Source organism: Oncorhynchus masou, chromosome 32, assembly GCF_036934945.1.
Source record: "Oncorhynchus masou masou isolate Uvic2021 chromosome 32, UVic_Omas_1.1, whole genome shotgun sequence".
NCBI lineage: Eukaryota > Metazoa > Chordata > Actinopteri > Salmoniformes > Salmonidae > Oncorhynchus > Oncorhynchus masou.
The window spans coordinates 11,312,385-11,332,867 of record NC_088243.1 but is presented as its reverse complement, the minus strand read 5'-3'; the positions used below and the strand labels follow the sequence as shown (position 1 = coordinate 11,332,867).

Sequence of the window (20,483 nt, the reverse complement as noted above, 5' to 3'; positions counted from 1 at the left end):
CATGGCATCCCTTAGAGGATGAAGAGGTTGTAGAAGACTCATGGTAGCCCTTAGAGGCTGGAGAAGACTCATGGCAGCAAGAAGTGGATGAAGATGGGAAAGAGGAGAGTCAGAGTCGAGTCAGGCTGTCGTTACCATTCTCCAGGTTCTCATTGCTCTCATAACAGCCAGAGTCTCGTGGGAAGTCCCCCAGTAGGCCGCTACGGTCCAGTAACAGCTTCTCCTGAGAACCCTGGTTGCTGCTACCTGTAGGATAAAACACCCCCAGCAGAGGGACATCCGTCATACAACAAATTGTGTTTGTGGGGGTATGTGTGGGGGTGTGTGTACTAACCATCATACTCCTGAATTAGCTCCACAGCGGTGAGCAGCACAGCTCTGTGTTGAGGGTCTCTGATGTTGAGCTCATCTAGATCTTCCTCTTCTAGAAGCTTCAAGGTGTCCAGGTCCTCATAGCCGTTAAACAGGAAGGTAGGCAGGTGCTCCTGGGGGAGGGGTGAGAAAGACAGAGGGGTGACAGGGTAGGCTTTGGTCACGTAGCCAACTTAAAAACTTAAAATAAACATCAAAAGGAGGAGGATCTAAACAGCATTCAAGTGTGAACGTCTGTATATACACATAGTCTAGTGCAAGTCGTCACTGTGAGAGTTAGTCTAGACCAGTGGTTCCCCAACTTTCTATAGTCCCGTACCTCTTCAAACATTCAACCTCTAGCTGCGTACCCCCTCTAGTACCAGGGTCAGCGCACTCTCAAATGTTGTTTTTTTGCCATCATTGTAAGCCCGCCACACACACACTATACGAAACATTTATTAAACATAAGAAGGAGAGTGAGTTTGTCACTTCCCACGAGCCGGGTTGTGACAAAGAGCTCTTATAGGACCAGGGCACAAATGATAACAATCAATAATTTTGCTCTTTATTTTAACCATCTTTTATCAAAAACTGTGAATAACTTATCATAGGTTAATGAGAAGGGTGTGCTTGAAAGGATACACATAACTCTGTTATGTGGTTGTATTGGAGCGTCTCAATTTTCCGCACACAGTCTGTGCCTGTATTTAGTTTCATGCTAGTGAGGGCTGAGAATCCACTCTCACGTAGGTACGTGGTTGCAAAGGGCATCAGTGTCTTAACCGGGTGATTTGCCAAGGCAGGATACTCTGAGTGCAGCCCAATCCAGAGATCTGGCAGTGGCTTCTGATTAAATTACATTTTCACAGAACCGCTTGTTGCAATTTTTATGAGGCTCTCTTGTTCAGATATCAGTAAGTGGACTGGAGGCAGGGCATGAAAGGGATAACGAATCCAGTGGTTTGTCTCATCCATTTCAGGAAAGTACCTGCTTAATTGTGTACCCAACTCACTCAGGTGCTTGGCTATATTACATTTGACATGGTCCGTAAGCTTGAGTTAATTTGCACACAAATAAATCATATAAATGATGGAAAGACCTGTGTGTTGTCCTTGTTAATGCAGACAGAAAAGAGCTCCAACTTCTTAAATCATAGCCTCAATTTTGTCCCGCACATTGAATATAGTTGGAGAGTCCCTGTTATCCTAGATTCAGATCATTCAGGCGAGAAAAAACTTCACCTAGATAGGCCAGTTGTGTTAGAAACTCCTCATCATGGAAGCGGTCAGACAAGTGAAAATGATGGTCAGTAAAGAAAAAACTTTAAACTCGTCTCTCAATTAAAAAAACAAAACATGTCAATACTTTGCCAATGATAACCTGCGCACTTCTGTATGTGGTGAAAGTGTTACATGTCGCTGCCCATATCATTACATAGTGCAGAAAATACACGAGAGTTCAGGGGCCTTGCTTTAACAAAGTTAACCATTTTCACTGTAGTGTCAAAAGTCTTTCAGACTGTCAGGCATTCCCTTGGCAGCAAGCCTCTCGGTGGATGCTGCAGTGACCCAAGAGGCGTCGGGAGCAACTGCTTGCATGCACATTACCATTCCACTATGTCTCCCTGTCATGGCTTTTGCACCATCAGTATAGATACCAACATGAGCAGCAGCTACATTTGGCTACATACGGACCGTTAGTGGAATTCCCGCGAGAGAGTAACGGTTGATGTGATTGGATGTTAATTATTTGACGAGGCTACCTGTTTTGACATTGTGTTGCAATTTAGCTCAACACTAGATGGTTTAATTTTATTTTTTTCAGCAGTGAAACGAGGCTATATATTATTTATTATTTATTAAAATTAAGAGTGAACTACATTTTTATTTGGCATCCCCCCGACGGCATTGCGCATACCCCAGTTTCTGAATACCTGTACTACTAGTCATGACTGAGTTAGTCTAGTTCTAGTCATGACTATGAGTTAGTCTAGTAGAAGTAAAGTCATTACTTTGAGGTTGATGCGCGCCAGAAGTTCCTCTACAGAGGTGGGTTTGGGCTGCCCTCCCTTCCTCCTACGTCGAGGGTGTTTAGGTTTGTCTTCCTCCTCAGCCAGAACGTCCACGTAGATGAACTTAAACGTCCCCACCTTATTGTTCAGCAGGCCCATCCACGTCCCCATTGGAGGCTTGCTGATGATGTCAATGACGTCACCTCTCTGCAAATCAGGAACAGTCACTGTGATGCGTTTGTTTGGATAATGTGTGTGTACGTGCATGAGTACAGTGCATTTTACCTTCAGTTTGAGAGAGTCAGTATCGTAGGGGCTGGGCGTGGAGTCCGTGTGCACCATGGCTCGACCACAGAAGGGTCCTCTGTAGGGAGGCTCATCCTCCTCTCCATCCTCAGACTTCACACTCCCTCTGTTGCTGTTAGAGGAGTCGGTGGTGCCCACCGTATGACCACCTGTAAACAAGAAGAAGTGAGAGGAGCCATTCAAATGATCTCTAAACCACATTGAGATCTATAGTAAATGAACATGTGGGTTGGTAGGGTTGGTAGAGTTTTCTGTTCTGCCTGCTGGTCACTGTACATAACAGTTTCACTTTGGAATATAAGACAAATGTGGACAACACACACACACACAGTACTTACTTATGGAGCTCTGTCCACTGAGGGAGCTCCTCAGGCTCTCCACTGACCCTCCAGCCTTCAGCTTGGGTTTCTCCAGAGAGTCGCTGTCTGTGAGGCTGTGGGGGGACTGGGGCCCTCTGGAAATAGCATCTGGGCTTGACTGGAGGCGGTACAGAGACATGGTTATTACATGTTTACTAAATATTTAGTCCAGCTTAATCTCTTGATGATCATCATGAACCAAGTCCAATGAATTGCCACCAGGGACACTAGCTAGAGAGTAGGTACGGTTTGACCACTGGAGCATTTAACATACATAGATAATTGAATTGCATGGAGTCTGACATACCTGCTCGGGGAGAGAGCAGTGGTATCTCTTGGAGATGTGCTTTCTCATGGTCTCCTTTACCGACTTCACTTTCTCGCCCAAAGAGATTTGAGGGTTTGTCGGTGGAGACTTGAATACATCTTTCACACTGGCCTCCCCATCTTTAATCTAAAGTTAGTATGTAGTTTGGGGAGACGGAAAAGCTCCATAAAACGAAGGTACTGAAAAACAAAAAAATACCAATTCAATGAATCAAATGAATATTAACCTACTTACAGTGAGGTCAGGGTCACTGTTGACCATGTGCAGGGACCGGTTGGTCAGATCAAATCCTCCAAAGCTACAGGTTCTCTGAAACAAAGGAAGAAATCAATAAAATCACCTTATAAATATCACTTTCAAATGATAGACATATTGACAGGTTCATCAATCAAACATATAGGACTCTGTGGTTCTGTGTGAAGATAGTTTTGGACTGAGGGAACATCCAACTGCTCCTAGCCTGGTCCCAGATGCTAACTCAATTGCTGTCATTGTTGAGCCAAACATTAATTTCAATAAGGAGTTGGCAAAGGAGCAGAACTAGACTAGTACTCAGGCTAGACTGTCCATGACTAAAGCTATAGACTACACAGTCCACACACAAAGGTTGCATCCCAAATGGCACCTTATTCCCTATATAGTGCACTACTATTGACGGTCGCCATTTCCAAAGCAGCCAGAGACTACTCACGCCATGGTAGCTGAGTGGGCTGAGTTCTCTCCTGATCTCACCATCCGTGACCGACCGGGCCATCCTAGGTCCATCCCCTCTACCACCAACCTCTATCTCTGACATGGAGGAACCAGTACCGCCGGCCCCCTCTCCGCTGGGGCCAGTGTCCGGGTGGCTCCCTGGGCTACAGGCCGGGCTGGAGCTCCTGGGGCTGGATCCTCCTATACCGGGTACAGGGAGAGAACGTGCTCAACTCTTATCATCTTGCTTATACAAATGTAGTGTGTTTAAAACCCGCTAAAAATAGATCACATCAAAAAAAAACATTGAAAAAAAACAACCATCCAGCACTGGGATATAAGTAGCAATTAAAAGCTTAGTTTTAATAATCTCATAGCAACACCATGTCTGAAGAAACACGGTCATTTTCCTGAAGAAAAACTGTGTGACTTGCTTCTTCACCTGTCTTACTAAAGGCCCTGAAGAGCTGCTGGCTGGTGATGGAGACTGTATCCAGACTGTGGGTGTGTGTGGCACTGCTGCAAGCGTCCAAGGAGGAGGAGGAGGATGGGGAGGTGGTCAGGTTGTCGGAGTCTTGAAGGTCATAGGTCAGCTGGTTGTGCAGGGAGGAGGCCAGGGAGTCAACGTGGTGACACCCCCCAGACATAGGCTGTTTCCTCTGAACCGCAGAGTACAGGGGCAGAGAGGACATGGCATCACCCAGGATAGGCCTGTCCATGCTCAGAGATTCTGGGAGAGACAGGGGGGGTGGCAGGAGTAGTAAGGACAGGTTTGTGGCAGAGTCGAGGAATGTCAAGACAATACGATGTGTAATGGATGACAACTTAACTTGTATTAGAAGTTGGTATTTTATTTTTCTCACTAAGTGACCAACAAAACAGTTAGTCTGTAGTTTATACCAAACAATGTAAAGGCATCACATCTACGCCCTAATGGGACTTGTCCCAATCACATCTAATTTGAGATTCTTTATGTAATAAATAGCACTGTAGTTTAATAAATGAAAGACTACTGCAGTGACCAGTCTCACCCTCAGACCCAGGGTTCTTGGACTCGTCGATCCTGATGAGCTTCTTGCGGACCCTGCGACTGGAGGTGACCAGCTTATGGAGCCGTCTGAATGTCCCAGACTCCTCCTGCTCACACAACTGCTGAAGAAGAGAGACGAACCAGGTTAGAAGGCCAGCAGTTAGAGGTAGAGGGGGCGGGGACCCAGTTAGAGGTAGAGGGGGCGGGGACCCAGTTAAAGGTAGAGGGGGCGGGGACCCAGTTAGAGGTAGAGGGGGCGGGGACCCAGTTAGAGGTAGAGGGGGCGGGGACCCAGTTAGAGGTAGAGGGGGCGGGGACCCAGTTAGAGGTAGAGGGGGCGGGGACCCAGTTAGAGGTAGAGGGGGCGGGGACCCAGTGAGAGGTAGAGGGGGCGGGGACCCAGTTAGAGGTAGAGGGGGCGGGGACCCAGTGAGAGGTAGAGGGGGTGGGGACCCAGTGAGAGGTAGAGGGGGTGGGGACCCAGTGAGAGGTAGAGGGGGCGGGGACCCAGTGAGAGGTAGAGGGGGCGGGGACCCAGTGAGAGGTAGAGGGGGCGGGGACCCAGTGACAGGTAGAGGGGGCGGGGACCCAGTGAGAGGTAGAGGGGGCGGGGACCCTGTTAGAGGTAGAGGGTGCGGGGACCCAGTTAGAGGTAGAGGGGGCGGGGACCCAGTTAGAGGTAGAGGGGGCGGGGACCCAGTTAGAGGTAGAGGGGGCGGGGACCCAGTTAGAGGTAGAGGGGGTGGATAACAATAGTAGTCAGTAGTTCTCAAGCCTTGAAACCTGTGAAAATAATGTTTATTTGGCTTGCTTATAAAGTTTGTGTAAGTACAATATTTCACCTTTTCTGGGAAATGCACAATAAAATGTTTTATTTAACTAGGCAAGTCAGTTAAGAACACATTCTTAATTACAATGACGGCCTAGGAACAGGGGGGTTAACTGCCTTGATCAGGGGCAGAACGAAAGATGTTTACCTTGTCAGCTCAGCGATTCGATCTAGCAACCTTTTGGTTACTGGCCCAATGCTCTAACCACTAGGCAAACCTACCTAACTATTATTGTTGAGGTAGAGACCACATGCAGCATATGAGCTCAATATAAGTACTGATGGGTAAAACAGGAGTGTAGACTTACAGTCGATGTAAAGGCAAGGGTCAGTCGATGTAAAGGCATGGGTCAGGTACGGGTCAGTCGATGTAAAGGCATGGGTCAGGTACGGGTCAGGCACGGGTCAGTCGATGTAAAGGCACGGATCAGGTACGGGTCAGGTACGGGTCAGTCGATGTAAAGGCACGGGTCAGTCGATGTAAAGGCATGGGTCAGGTACGGGTCAGGCACGGGTCAGTCGATGTAAAGGCACGGATCAGGTACGGGTCAGGTACGGGTCAGTCGATGTAAAGGCACGGGTCAGTCGATGTAAAGGCATGGGTCAGGTACGGGTCAGGCACTGGTCAGTCGCTGTAAAGGCACGGGTCAGTCGCTGTAAAGGCACGGGTCAGTCGATGTAAAGGCACGGGTCAGTCGCTGTAAAGGCACGGGTCAGTCGCTGTAAAGGCACGGGTCAGTCGCTGTAAAGGCACGGGTCAGTCGCTGTACACGGATGGGTCAGTCGCTGTAAAGGCACGGGTCAGTCGATGTAAAGGCACGGGTCAGTCGATGTAAAGGCACGGGTCAGTCGATGTAAAGGCACGGGTCAGTCGATGTAAAGGCACGGGTCAGTCGCTGTAAAGGCACGGGTCAGTCGATGTAAAGGCACGGGTCAGTCGCTGTAAAGGCACGGGTCAGTCGCTGTAAAGGCACGGGTCAGTCGATGTAAAGGCACGGGTCAGTCGATGTAAAGGCACGGGTCAGTCGATGTAAAGGCACGGGTCAGTCGATGTAAAGGCACGGGTCAGTCGATGTAAAGGCACGGGTCAGTCGCTGTAAAGGCACGGGTCAGTCGCTGTAAAGGCACGGGTCAGTCGCTGTAAAGGCACGGGTCAGTCGCTGTAAAGGCACGGGTCAGTCGCTGTAAAGGCACGGGTCAGTCGCTGTAAAGGCACGGGTCAGTCGCTGTAAAGGCACGGGTCAGTCGCTGTAAAGGCACGGGTCAGTCGCTGTAAAGGCACGGGTCAGTCGATGTAAAGGCACGGGTCAGTCGATGTAAAGGCACGGGTCAGTCGATGTAAAGGCACGGGTCAGTCGATGTAAAGGCACGGGTCAGTCGATGTAAAGGCACGGGTCAGTCGATGTAAAGGCACGGGTCAGTCGATGTAAAGGCACGGGTCAGTCGATGTAAAGGCACGGGTCAGTCGATGTAAAGGCACGGGTCAGTCGATGTAAAGGCACGGGTCAGTCGATGTAAAGGCACGGGTCAGTCGATGTAAAGGCACGGGTCAGTCGATGTAAAGGCACGGGTCAGTCGATGTAAAGGCACGGGTCAGTCGATGTAAAGGCACGGGTCAGTCGATGTAAAGGCACGGGTCAGGCACATACTAACAGTTGTGCGCCAGAAAACGAAAGGTTTGCAAACTGGAATTTCCCATTAAATTAATAGATGTCAGAGTCGGCCACAGCAGATAGAACTTATTTGGTCTCATATTTAGGGTATGTGGCAGTGGTCAGAAAAAAAACACATTTCTCACAGTGGATCAACAGTACTACACCACAGCTTTAAGATCAGAAGCTTTTCCACATCTGTCTTTTTACATGCTCATGATGACATATGCTACAGCTAGCCATAGTTAGTGAGAAAGAAACCATATGTGAAAACTACAGCTTGCCATAGTTAGTGAGAAAGAAACCATATGTGAAAACTACAGCTTGCCATAGAGTTAGTGAGAAAGAAACCATATGTGAAAACTACAGCGAAAACTACAGCTGTCCATAGTTAGTGAGAAAGAAACCATATGTGAAAACTACAGCTTGCCATAGAGTTAGTGAGAAAGAAACCATATGTGAAAACTACAGCTTGCCATAGTTAGTGAGAAAGAAACCATATGTGAAAACTACAGCTAGCCATAGAGTTAGTGAGAAAGAAACCATATGTGAAAACTACAGCTTGCCATAGTTAGTGAGAAAGAAACCATATGTGAAAACTACAGCTTGCCATAGAGTTAGTGAGAAAGAAACCATATGTGAAAACTACAGCTTGCCATAGTTAGTGAGAAAGAAACCATATGTGAAAACTACAGCTGTCCATAGTTAGTGAGAAAGAAACCATATGTGAAAACTACAGCTTGCCATAGAGTTAGTGAGAAAGAAACCATATGTGAAAACTACAGCTTGCCATATTTAGTGAGAAAGAAACCATATGTGAAAACTACAGCTTGCCATAGTTAGTGAGAAAGAAACCATATGTGAAAACTACAGCTTGCCATAGTTAGTGAGAAAGAAACCATATGTGAAAACTACAGCTTGCCATAGAGTTAGTGAGAAAGAAACCATATGTGAAAACTACAGCTTGCCATATTCAGCTTGCCATAGAGTTAGTGAGAAAGAAACCATATGTGAAAACTACAGCTTGCCATAGTTAGTGAGAAAGAAACCATATGTGAAAACTACAGCTTGCCATAGAGTTAGTGAGAAAGAAACCATATGTGAAAACTACAGCTAGCCATAGTTAGTGAGAAAGAAACCATATGTGAAAACTACAGCTTGCCATAGAGTTAGTGAGAAAGAAACCATATGTGAAAACTACAATTGTGGACCAGAGCAGAAATAGAAACCATAGCTATGATTTCTTAAAATATAGCCAAGCAGACATCTGACCACGAGCGCTCATCTTGTAATCTGGTCACAGCAGAGCGAGACTCTGGGTCTTGGTGAGCTGTGAGCACTTAATGTCCACCTCATTCACTGGTTTTATACTGGCTACATCATAGTATGCATAGCATCTTGAACCATTAAATATGATGCCTATTCTGCATAAGAGGTACAGCAACATCTTGAGCATGCAGGTTTTGTCTTGGTAAAAAGAAACGAGAGTTAAGATTCTAATGATTATGAGAGTAATTATTTACAGCACTATAGTTGTGTAGTGCTGTTGTTCTTGAGTGTGTGCAAAGAAAGGGAATTGCGCACAATATAGTCTTACTTAATCACTGGAAGATTATGTTGACGTTAGAAGCCGCAGATACACGGAGCCAAGAACTAGCAGGAAAATGACTGATGATGCAGATGTTCCTGGCGGCAATTTCAAAAGATCGATTCATAGCTCAAAAACACTGTTTTTTGGAGAGCATGTGGTCAAAAAGAAGGGTAACAGTGGGAGGATGGATAGAACGACTAGAGAAATGACGAGAGAGAAACCGAATGAGGCCATCCAGATTAAATCTGAAATATGTTGGCTGGACCGGAACCCCCTAATCACTGCAACCCCCTAATCACTGCAACCCCCTAATCGCAACCATGCAGAAAAGAGCTGTGGCCGGCATAATGCAGCACAATAGGGGTTAGCAGGCGTTTTGACTGGGATGAATAGCGGTCTGCCTGGATGGCATGCCTGTTGGGAGAGGGTCTGGAGAGGGGGAGTAGGTTACAGGGGCCCGATTCATGGAGAGAGGGAGGGAGAGGGGGGAGAAGGCTGGTGAAAGGGGAGAAGGAGGGTGAGAGAGGGGGGAGGGGAGAAGGCGGGTGAGAGGGGAGAAGGAGGGTGAGAGAAGGGTGAGAGAAGGGGGGAGGAGGGTGAGAGAAAGGGGGAGGAGGGTGAGAGGGAGGGAGGGAGAGAGGGAGGGACAGAGGGTGAGACGGAGGGACGGATGGTGAGAGGGAGGGACGGAGGGTGAGAGGGAGGGAGGGAGGGGGGACGGAGATACTCATACTATACTTATCATAAACCAAAGAATAGAGAGCGACACTTATAAACAAGTTTATATCAACACTTACATTGCTGGTGGAGGACTCATTCAAGGTCGGACTGGGAGCATCAGACCATTCTGTAAGATCAGTGCTGCAGGTCTGTCTGCTCTGGGTCTCAAACTCCTTCAGCTGTGAGGAGGAGAGGAAAGGAGAGAGCAGGAGAGGGGAGAGGAAAAGAGAGAGGAGAAAAGGAGAGAGGAGAAAAGGAGAGAGGAGGAAAGGAGAGAGGAGGAAAGGAAAGGAGAGAGGAGGAAAGGAAAGGAGAGAGGAAAGGAGAAAGAGAGGAAAGGAGAAAGAGAGGAGAGGAAGAAATTCAGTTTAAGCTAGAGTTCTGTTTTTTTACATTTGGATGCGTCTCAATCCACCACATCCGGGGTGAAAGGTGGCAGAGCTAGAGCGAAAATCGGTCTTCTCAGGAAAACACCTGTAGCATCGGAACGGTTCGACCTACAGGCGTCACTGGACTGAATGGAAGTCTGGAGGTAGTTTTGTGCCTACGCAAATAAATAAATAAATAAATAATATATATATATATATACCCTAAGCTTTCTAATATCTCCTAGATATAGGACAAACACTTGGCCAAAGTTTGTTTAATCGGTTGTTAGTAATATATATATATATTTTTAAGTTATATTTTTTGGGGGTGCAGTACCTCGTTTAAACCCCTGCTGTACCTCGTTTAACCCCCTGCTGTACCTCGTTTAACCCCCTGCTGTACCTCGTTTAAACCCCTGCAGTACCTTGTTTAACCCCCTGCAGTACCTCGTTTAACCCCCTGCAGTACCTCGTTTAACCCCCTGCAGTACCTCGTTTAACCCCCTGCTATATAGTATACAGTATAGAGTATGACATTCGGTTATCAATGATTTGTGACACCGTGATGGATGCTCCACGACGCCTTTACGGATGCTCCACGACGCCTTTACGGATGCTCCACGACGCCTTTACGGATGCTCCACGACGCCTTTACGGATGCTCCACGACGCCTTTACGGATGCTCCACGACGCCTTTACGGATGCTCCACGACGCATTTACGGATGCTCCACGACGCATTTACGGATGCTCCACGACGCATTTACGGATGCTCCACGACGCATTTACGGATGCTCCACGACGCATTTACGGATGCTCCACGACGCATTTACGGATGCTCCACGACGCATTTACGGATGCTCCACGACGCCTTTACGGATGCTCCACGACGCCTTTACGGATGCTCCACGACGCCTTTACGGATGCTCCACGACGCCTTTACGGATGCTCCACGACGCCTTTACGGATGCTCCACGACGCCTTTACGGATGCTCCACGACGCCTTTACGCCTTTACGGATGCTCCACGACGCCTTTACGGATGCTCCACGACGCCTTTACGGATGCTCCACGACGCCTTTACGGATGCTCCAATGACGCCTTTACGGATGCTCCAATGACGCCTTTATAAGTTGTACTCTGTTTGAAGTGGGACCGTACATTCTGAGAAGAGAGTTTGTGAAAGAAAACACAAACTGTAGGAAGACAGGAAGTGACATACCCTTGCGAGGGCCTCCTCCACACTGATCATCTTCTCTTTCACCATCATCATCAGCTGGATACGCTCTTCATCACTCATAGTGATGTCACTGGCCACAAAGCCTATGTCCTCGCCGCCTGGGGAACAGCAGTATCATAGCAGCGGAGGGTTAGATAGCGGGACAGAGAAGATAGAAAGCCGCTGCCTACCCAAGACATCATGCCTGTGTGGGATCGAATCCCAGTTCCCCCCCCCCCTCGTCTAAACATTATCGCTTCTATCCGTCTTGCTTTCTATAAGCACATGGAAAATACTAAAGATACGTTGAGACTAAGACTGTTTCAGTGGAGTGGGACTGGGATTTCAGATGCTGTGCGACTAGGACACAGTTTCAGTGGAGTGGGACTGGGATTTCAGATGCTGTGCGGCTAGGACACAGTTTCAGTGGAGTGGGACTGGGATTTCAGATGCTGTGCGACTAGGACACAGTTTCAGTGGAGTGGGACTGGGATTTCAGATGCTGTGCGGCGAGGACACAGTTTCCTGATTTGTGCGATCAGAAATATGTTGGGTAGAGAGAGAATATTTACAAAACAAAAACATACCTTTTGAGTTCTGACGCATGACACCTTTCTGCGACTTCCGAAAATTCTGCCAGAAAGACTTGTTTTTCTGTCTCTTTTCATCCCATTTTCCTAAACAAGGACATACAGTAGGGCTGAATGAAACATATGACATCCAGACTGCTCCAATCAATGACTACCCTTAGCAAACTTTAAAAATATGTAGAATGTTTTTTGTTTTTTTTAACGCAAATGTAGCTCATCAAAAATACAACATCAAATTGTAACTCAATTGTGATAAGAACAAAACTGGCTAAATTCAAATCTTCAAATGAGGTACTAGTTCATTTGTAATAACACAATAACAACTGTTACTGTGTATGGAGTTACACATACATTTCAGAGCCAGGCCCAGCCAATCAGTATGAGTTTTCCCCCACAAAAGGGCTTTAATTATAGACAGAAATGCTCCTCAGTTTCATCAGCTGTCCGGGTGGCTGGTGTGAGACAATCCCACAGGTTACGAAGCCAGATGGAGGTTCCTGGGCTGGCGTGGATACACGTGGTCTGCGGTTGTGAGTCCGGTTGGACCTACTGCCAAAGTCTCTAAAACGACGTTGTGGTGGCTTATGGTAGAGAAATTAACATTAAATTCTCTGGCAACAGCTTTGTCGGTTGGACGTACTGCCAAATTATCTAAAACGACCGCAGACCACATGTATTCCTGCAGTCAGCATGATAATTGCACGCTCCCTCAAAACTTGTGGCATTGTGTTGTGTCACAATCACACATTTTAGAGTGGCCTTTTATTGTCCCCAGCACAAGGTGCACCTGTGTAATGATCATGCTGTTTAATCAGCTTCTTGCATATGCCACACCTGTCAGGTCGATGGATTATATTTTTGTTCAGTATATATGTGACAAAGCACACTATACCTCGTAATATTTAGACCAATCAAATTACAGAACTGATGATTATTTTATTTTTTACTTACCCCCTGATCCATCATCAGATGATTTATGCATGGCCAACCTACAAATCAACCAAGAATCAAAAACAAAAAAACAACCCAAGAAATAGAAGATGCAGAGTCTGGTAAGATAAGACAAATCTCACCTGTTTTCTGATGCAATTCTCTTCATTGTACTGCTGCTATCCTACTGTACCATCTTTGACAAAACACCACTTTATCCCCCCTGAGTTCTCTCTCCAAGAATTACAGACGTGTACTATCCCTCACAAACATGCACGGTCCCCAATAAACCAAACGTGCACTGTCCCTCTTACCACCAGGCTAGTATAGTGTTAGTGGGGACCGTTCCCAGTAGTCAGTCAGTCCAGATGGGAAAACATGCTGCTGGACAGAGGTCAGACCACAGTGGCTGCTGGACAGAGGTCAGACCACAGTGGCTGCTGGACAGAGGGTCAGACCACAGTGGCTGCTGGACAGAGGTCAGACCACAGTGGCTGCTGGACAGAGGTCAGACCACAGTGGCTGCTGGACAGAGGGTCAGACCACAGTGGCTGCTGGACAGAGGGTCAGACCACAGTGGCTGCTGGACAGAGGGTCAGACCACAGTGGCTGCTGGACAGAGGGTCAGACCACAGTGGCTGCTGGACAGAGGGTCAGACCACAGTGGCTGCTGGACAGAGGGTCAGACCACAGTGGCTGCTGGACAGAGGGTCAGACCACAGTGGCTGCTGGACAGAGGGTCAGACCACAGTGGCTGCTGGACAGAGGGTCAGACCACAGTGGCTGCTGGACAGAGGGTCAGACCACAGTGGCTGCTGGACAGAGGGTCAGACCACAGTGGCTGCTGGACAGAGGTCAGACCACAGTGGCTGCTGGACAGAGGTCAGACCACAGTGGCTGCTGGACAGAGGTCAGACCACAGTGGCTATCTTAACAACAATAGGGGCTTTTCACACCCTGACTGCACTCACTGCAACATCGTTTGTTTCTCTCCCCACTCTCTCTCATTTTCCCTTGTCTCTCTCCTCTGACATCAGCTGATAGTTGTTGCTGATGGTAGCGACTATCATCCCCCACTGACACATTTCTACACGTGGCCACAAGGGGGCACCCTGCCTAGACACTGCTAGCCCAGTACTCTACTACTAACCATGGTGACGGAAAGGTTGTAATCGAGGCTTGTGTTCTTCTGAAAGGAACCAACTCTCAGAGGTGGCTACCCAAGACCAGCATATTGTATGAAGTCATGTGACTTTGAGGTGACTTGGGCTTGATTTTTAGAGCACACTAACAGGAGGTACTACTTCTCCCATTGTTTTAGACTGGACAATGACAAAGCTAAGGTGTAAACAAACCTAAATCTTGTGTCGCCGACACCCCGCTGACTGAGTGTATAGTACCATGTTTACTCATGACCAAGATTCCTCCCTTATTCTCCTTTGTTTACAATATGACCATTCATCCTTCCAAACTCACAATAGGGGGAAGGAGAGGAAGTGTTAAATTGGTTTACTAGTAGAGGAAGTGTTCCGTTGGTAGACTAGTAGATGAAGTGTACCTGGTCAAAAGTAGTGCACTAAATAGGGAATAGGGTGCTATTTAATAGGGTGCCATTTGACACGCACACTTGGAGAAGATGTATGGAAGTGCTATGACTGTCCCACTCACTGTCCTACCTCACCCCAGGAGTTCAACAATTTATAGTTACGCAATAAGGCACGAGGGGGTGTGGTATATGGCCAGTATACCACGGCTAAGGGCTGTTCTTAAGCACGACACAACGCGGAGTGCCTGGATACAGTGCTTAGCCGTTGTATACTGGCAATATACCACAAACCCCCGAGGTGCCTTATTGCTATTATAAACTGCTTACCCACGTAATAAATGTTTTATTGTTTTGTCATACCCAATCAGCATTCAGGGCTCAAACCATCCTGTTTATAACTGTTTATAATAAGATAACTTTCACTAGGACAGGAAAACAATGTATGGAACTGCTATGACTGTCCTACTTCCACCAATTGAACTACATATAAAGAACATCACATTACAATATAGTCCACAATACACTCCACACAAAGGGGAGATAATGCCGGTGACAGATCTAGAATAACAACAGTTTAAGTGTTATATACAGCATCTCTATGGTCTTACCTTCTCTCAGTCTCGGGAGTGGACGCTGCGTTACTGCAACTCAGCCCTAGCGACTCCTGTAGAGAACAGAACACTGGAGTCAGACAGGCAGGCAATGGAATCTGACAAACACACTTGGAGAACTACATTCTAGCGCACAGACAGGCAAGTTGGTTTGGAACTCCTAATGTGCATCTCATTGACCACAAAAGGCTACAGTAGACATTCCTCAGTCAAATTTTTTTAAACCATTTTTCCAGGACACACATTATAACACCATGTATTACAAAATCACAAGGCCACAGTCTCCACTATAGACAGTGAAACGTAGCATTAAAACAGCTCTCCTTGAGACCCCAATAACAGAGCAGTGTTCTGACTCACAGCTGCTCTATGATGTCTGTGATGCAGAGGGAATCCGTCCTTCCAGAGAGTAAACATACAATAGGGGAGGTGTGTGTGTCTGTACACACTCACCTGGATCTGAGCTGGGGGAATTAGTCCTCCCAGAGAGTAAACATACAATAGGGGAGGGGCGTACGTCTGTACTCACTCACCTGGATCTGAGCTGGGGGAATCAGTCCTCCCAGAGAGTAAACATACAATAGGGGAGGGGCGTACGTCTGTGTGCGGGAACATTCACTCACCTGGATCTGAGAGCGAAGCTGCAGTGATGTCGGGACTAAGTCCACCTTTTCCTGAAAGCCCAGAAGGCACAAGTGAAGCAGTAAGAAATAGAACTATATCCAGAACCATCACACTATACTGATGTTAAATACAACGTCACACTGTACTGACGTTAAATAGTGATGAAGGACAACGTCACACTGTTACTGATGAAGGACAACGTCACACTGTTACTGATGTTAAATACAACGTCACACTGTACTGATGTTAAATACAACGTCACACTGTTACTGATGAAGGACAATGTCACACTGTTACTGATGAAGGACAACGTCACACTGTTACTGATGTTAAATACAACGTCACACTGTACTGATGTTAAATACAACGTCACACTGTACTGATGTTAAATACAACGTCACACTGTACTGATGTTAAATACAACGTCACACTGTTACTGATGAAGGACAACGTCACACTACTGATGTTAAATACAACATCACACTGTTACTGATGTTAAATAGTGATGAAGGACAACGTCACACTGTACTGATGTTAAATAGTGATGAAGGACAATGTCACACTGTTACTGATGTTAAATACAACGTCACACTGTACTGATGTTAAATAGTGATGAAGGACAACGTCACACTGTACTGATGTTAAATAGTGATGAAGGACAATGTCACACTGTACTGATGTTAAATAGTGATGAAGGACAACGTCACACTGTACTGATGTTAAATAGTGATGAAGGACAACATCACACTGTACTGATGTTAAATAGTGATGAAGGACAACGTCACACTGTACTGATGTTAAATAGTGATGAAGGACAACATCACACTGTACTGATGTTAAATAGTGATGAAGGACAATGTCACACTGTACTGATGTTAAATACAACGTCACACTGTACTGATGTTAAATAGTGATGAAGGACAATGTCACACTGTACTGATGTTAAATAGTGATGAAGGACAACGTCACACTGTACTGATGTTAAATAGTGATGAAGGACAATGTCACACTGTACTGATGTTAAATAGTGATGAAGGACAACGTCACACTGTACTGATGTTAAATAGTGATGAAGGACAATGTCACACTGTACTGATGTTAAATAGTGATGAAGGACAACGTCACACTGTACTGATGTTAAATAGTGATGAAGGACAACATCACACTGTACTGATGTTAAATACAACGTCACACTGTAACTGATGAAGGACAGCGTCACACTGGACTGATGTTAAATACAACGTCACACTGGTACTGATGTTAAATAATGATGAAGGACAACATCACACTGTACTGATGAAGGACAACGTCACACTGTACTGATGTTAAATACAACATCACACTGTACTGATGTTAAATAGTGATGAAGGACAATGTCACACTGTACTGATGTTAAATAGTGATGAAGGACAATGTCACACTGTACTGATGTTAAATAGTGATGAAGGACAACGTCACACTGTACTGATGTTAAATAGTGATGAAGGACAACGTCACACTGTTACTGATGTTAAATAGTGATGAAGGACAATGTCACACTGTACTGATGTTAAATAGTGATGAAGGACAACGTCACACTGTACTGATGTTAAATAGTGATGAAGGACAATGTCACACTGTACTGATGTTAAATAGTGATGAAGGACAACGTCACACTGTACTGATGTTAAATAGTGATGAAGGACAACGTCACACTGTACTGATGTTAAATAGTGATGAAGGACAACGTCACACTGTACTGATGTTAAATAGTGATGAAGGACAACGTCACACTGTTACTGATGTTAAATACAACGTCACACTTTACTGATGTTAAATAATGATGGACAACATCCGATTGTAAAATTGCAACCGTCAGGTTAAACCTAATATGTAGAATATTATTTACCATCGCTGATTGTGCATCTTGTACAACCTTACGTTTCCTAATCTCCTCCATTCTGTCTTGGACGTCACTGAGAGAGGCACTGTAATAGTCAGAGTACACCTGAGCCAAGTCCTCAAATGTTCCCAATGAGCCATCCTAGAGGAGAAGACATGGTCTGTATGAACAGAGATGAAGACCTACCTCATCACATGGTAAGGATCAACATATCACAGAGCTATAGAGGGCTGGCACAAGCTATCACATCACAGACCGTCATCCCACCGTAGTACAACATAGTACAACAGGAAAACAGTAGACAAGTAAACTGACCATTGTTTTACGACATCAACATCAGATGTCGTAAAGTGCCGTGGTAGAGAACCGGGGGACTGTGGGAGACCAGGGGCCAGAAAGACTAGTGTGTGCGTGTGTCTGAGCTACTGGCTCTCCCTCTCCACCTGTAATACAATGCCTACACACTCTCCAGACCTACTCAGGAGTCACCCTAGAAGCATGGTATGTACAGTAGTCTTTGACCTGACCACTGTCAACAGTATCAACTTGAGAAGTTTTGGTACAAGTACACAGCTTATTGCACCAGAAATAACCAGGAATACTAGTGAGATGGCTTTTCCTCAATAGAAACCCAGGATCTCCAGACCACTGCAGAGACATCCTACTATTGTGTTCTTTAGTGCCCTTTGTTGTGTGGGCTGAAGAAAATTAAAAAGATAGGAAAAGGTTCAGGACTTTTGCAGACTCATCTCCTGCAAATGTCTTCAAAGTATTGCTGATGATTTTCCTCTCCCAAACTGGAAATACAAAATAAATAATATAGTGATATTTGTCCTGTCCTACAGAGCCGGGCTGATACCATTTACTCTACAACCCTGTTCCTCTCTGTAATCTGATATGACGTTGTACTCTTCCTTTATGTTTACATGACTGGGACTAGGTGAGGGCTTCATGGATATCAACTATGTTGCTGAATCACGTTTATATCCCCATATCAGTACTGTTATGGGGATACTCACGGGTTTTCGCAGAGCTGCCTGGAGAACATGCTTAGTCACTGTTTTTCTTCCAAAGAGAAAATAATTATATGAAACATCGGCCAGATCAGCTGTAGCCTTGAGCTTCTCACTGATAAGCAGTTTGTGCTGAAGAAGAATGTCTGAATCAGTGAAATTAAACACCAGGGATGGATCCCAAATTACCCCTTATTCCCTTTATAGTGCACTACTTTTGACCAGGGCCTATAGGGTTCTGATCAAAAGGTGTAACCTATATAGCGAAATAGGATACCATTTGAGATGCATCCCTGGTGTTTCATTTCACTGCCTCAGACATTCTTCAATATTTCATATCATTATTTTCTCTTTGGAAGAAAAGCAGTGATTAAACATGGTCCCCAGCTCTGCAAAAATTCGGAGGAATGCAAAGCTGACAAGCAGCTGCTGTTACAGTTGAAGTCAGAAGTTTACATACACTTAGGGTGTAGTCATTAAAACTCGTTTTTCAACCGCTCCACATATGTCTTGTTAACAAACTGTAGTTTTGGCAAGTCATTTAGGACATCTACTTTGTGCATGACAAGTCATTTTTCCAACAAATGTTTACAGATTATTTCACTTAATTCACTGTATTACAATTATTTCACATAATTCACTGTATTTCAATTCCAGTGGATCAGAAGTTTACATACACTAAGATGACTGTGCATTTAAACAGCTTGGAAAATTCCAGAAAATATTGTAATGGCTTTAGAAGCTTCTGATAGGCTAATTGACATCATTTGAGTAAATTGGAGGTGTACCTGTGGATGTATTTCAAGGCCTACCTTCAAACTCAGTGCCTCTTTGCTTGACATCATGGGAAAATCTAAAGAAATCATTCAAGACCTAAGAAAAAGAATTGTAGACCTCCACAAGTCTGGTTCATCCTTGGGAGCAATTTTCAACCGTCTGAATGTACCACGTTCATCTGTACAACCAATAGTACGCAAGTATAAACACCATGGGACCATGCAGCCATCATACTTCTCAGGAAGGAGACGCGTTCTGTCTCCTGGAGATGAACGTACCTTGGTGCGAAAAGTGCAAATCAATCCCAGAACAACAGCTAAGGACCTTGTGAAGATGATGGATGAAACAGGTACAAAAGTATCTATATCCACATTAAAACAAGTCCGATAGAGGACTTTTTGATGTACAAACACATTTTCTAAAATGACATTTGAGGCGACTTATGGTAGAGATATCAACATTCAATTCTCTGACAACAGCTCTGGTGGACATTCCTGCAGTCAGCATGCCAATTGCATGCTCCCTCAAAACTTCACATTTGTGGCATTGTGTTTTGTGAGAAGACAATACATTTTAGGAGTGGCCTTTTATTGTCCCCAGCACAAGGTGCACTTGTGTAATGTCATGTAGTTTTATCAGCTTCTTGATATGCCACACCTGTCAGGTGGATGGATTATCTTTGCAAAGGAGAAATGCTCACTAACAGGGATGTAAACAAATTTGTGCATAAAATCGGAGAGAATTAAGATTTTTGTGCATATAACAGGTGCAGACCTTAGTGAAATGCTTACGATGCAAAAAAACTAACAAAATAGCACGGTTGGTTAAAAACTTCTTAGGGCTGAGATCGCGTTAACCGGATCGATATGACAACAGTCAGTTAAAGTGCAGGGCGCCAAATACAAAACAACAGAAATCTCATAATTAAAATTCCTCAAGCATACAAGTATTTTATACCATTTTTAAAGGTAATCTCGTTGTTAATCCCACCACAGTGTCCGATTTCAAATAGGCTTTACAGCGAAAGCACCACAAACGATTATGTTAGGTCA

General features: G+C 45.4%; 1 protein-coding gene across 3 annotated transcripts in view; it reads right to left on the bottom strand.

The window, feature by feature from the left end:
• The window catches only part of LOC135525569 (SAM and SH3 domain-containing protein 1-like), a 103,978-nt gene that overhangs the window by 3,025 nt on the left and 80,470 nt on the right, over positions 1 to 20,483 (bottom strand). For 2 of the 3 annotated variants that reach the window (XM_064953260.1, XM_064953263.1), the window contains exons 2-18: positions 17,648 to 17,782; positions 15,759 to 15,809; positions 15,133 to 15,188; positions 13,000 to 13,037; positions 12,046 to 12,135; positions 11,462 to 11,577; positions 9,952 to 10,053; positions 5,084 to 5,204; positions 4,495 to 4,782; positions 4,051 to 4,253; positions 3,594 to 3,668; positions 3,339 to 3,485; positions 3,011 to 3,149; positions 2,652 to 2,821; positions 2,367 to 2,573; positions 335 to 485; positions 136 to 246 (exon numbers count right to left, since the gene is read on the bottom strand). In XM_064953260.1, coding sequence (XP_064809332.1) covers positions 136 to 246; positions 335 to 485; positions 2,367 to 2,573; positions 2,652 to 2,821; positions 3,011 to 3,149; positions 3,339 to 3,485; positions 3,594 to 3,668; positions 4,051 to 4,253; positions 4,495 to 4,782; positions 5,084 to 5,204; positions 9,952 to 10,053; positions 11,462 to 11,577; positions 12,046 to 12,135; positions 13,000 to 13,037; positions 15,133 to 15,188; positions 15,759 to 15,809; positions 17,648 to 17,782 — 2,200 coding nt within the window. The remainder of the gene's footprint in view (positions 1 to 135; positions 247 to 334; positions 486 to 2,366; positions 2,574 to 2,651; positions 2,822 to 3,010; positions 3,150 to 3,338; positions 3,486 to 3,593; positions 3,669 to 4,050; positions 4,254 to 4,494; positions 4,783 to 5,083; positions 5,205 to 9,951; positions 10,054 to 11,461; positions 11,578 to 12,045; positions 12,136 to 12,999; positions 13,038 to 15,132; positions 15,189 to 15,758; positions 15,810 to 17,647; positions 17,783 to 20,483) is intronic. The other variant, XM_064953261.1, reaches the window with a different exon arrangement.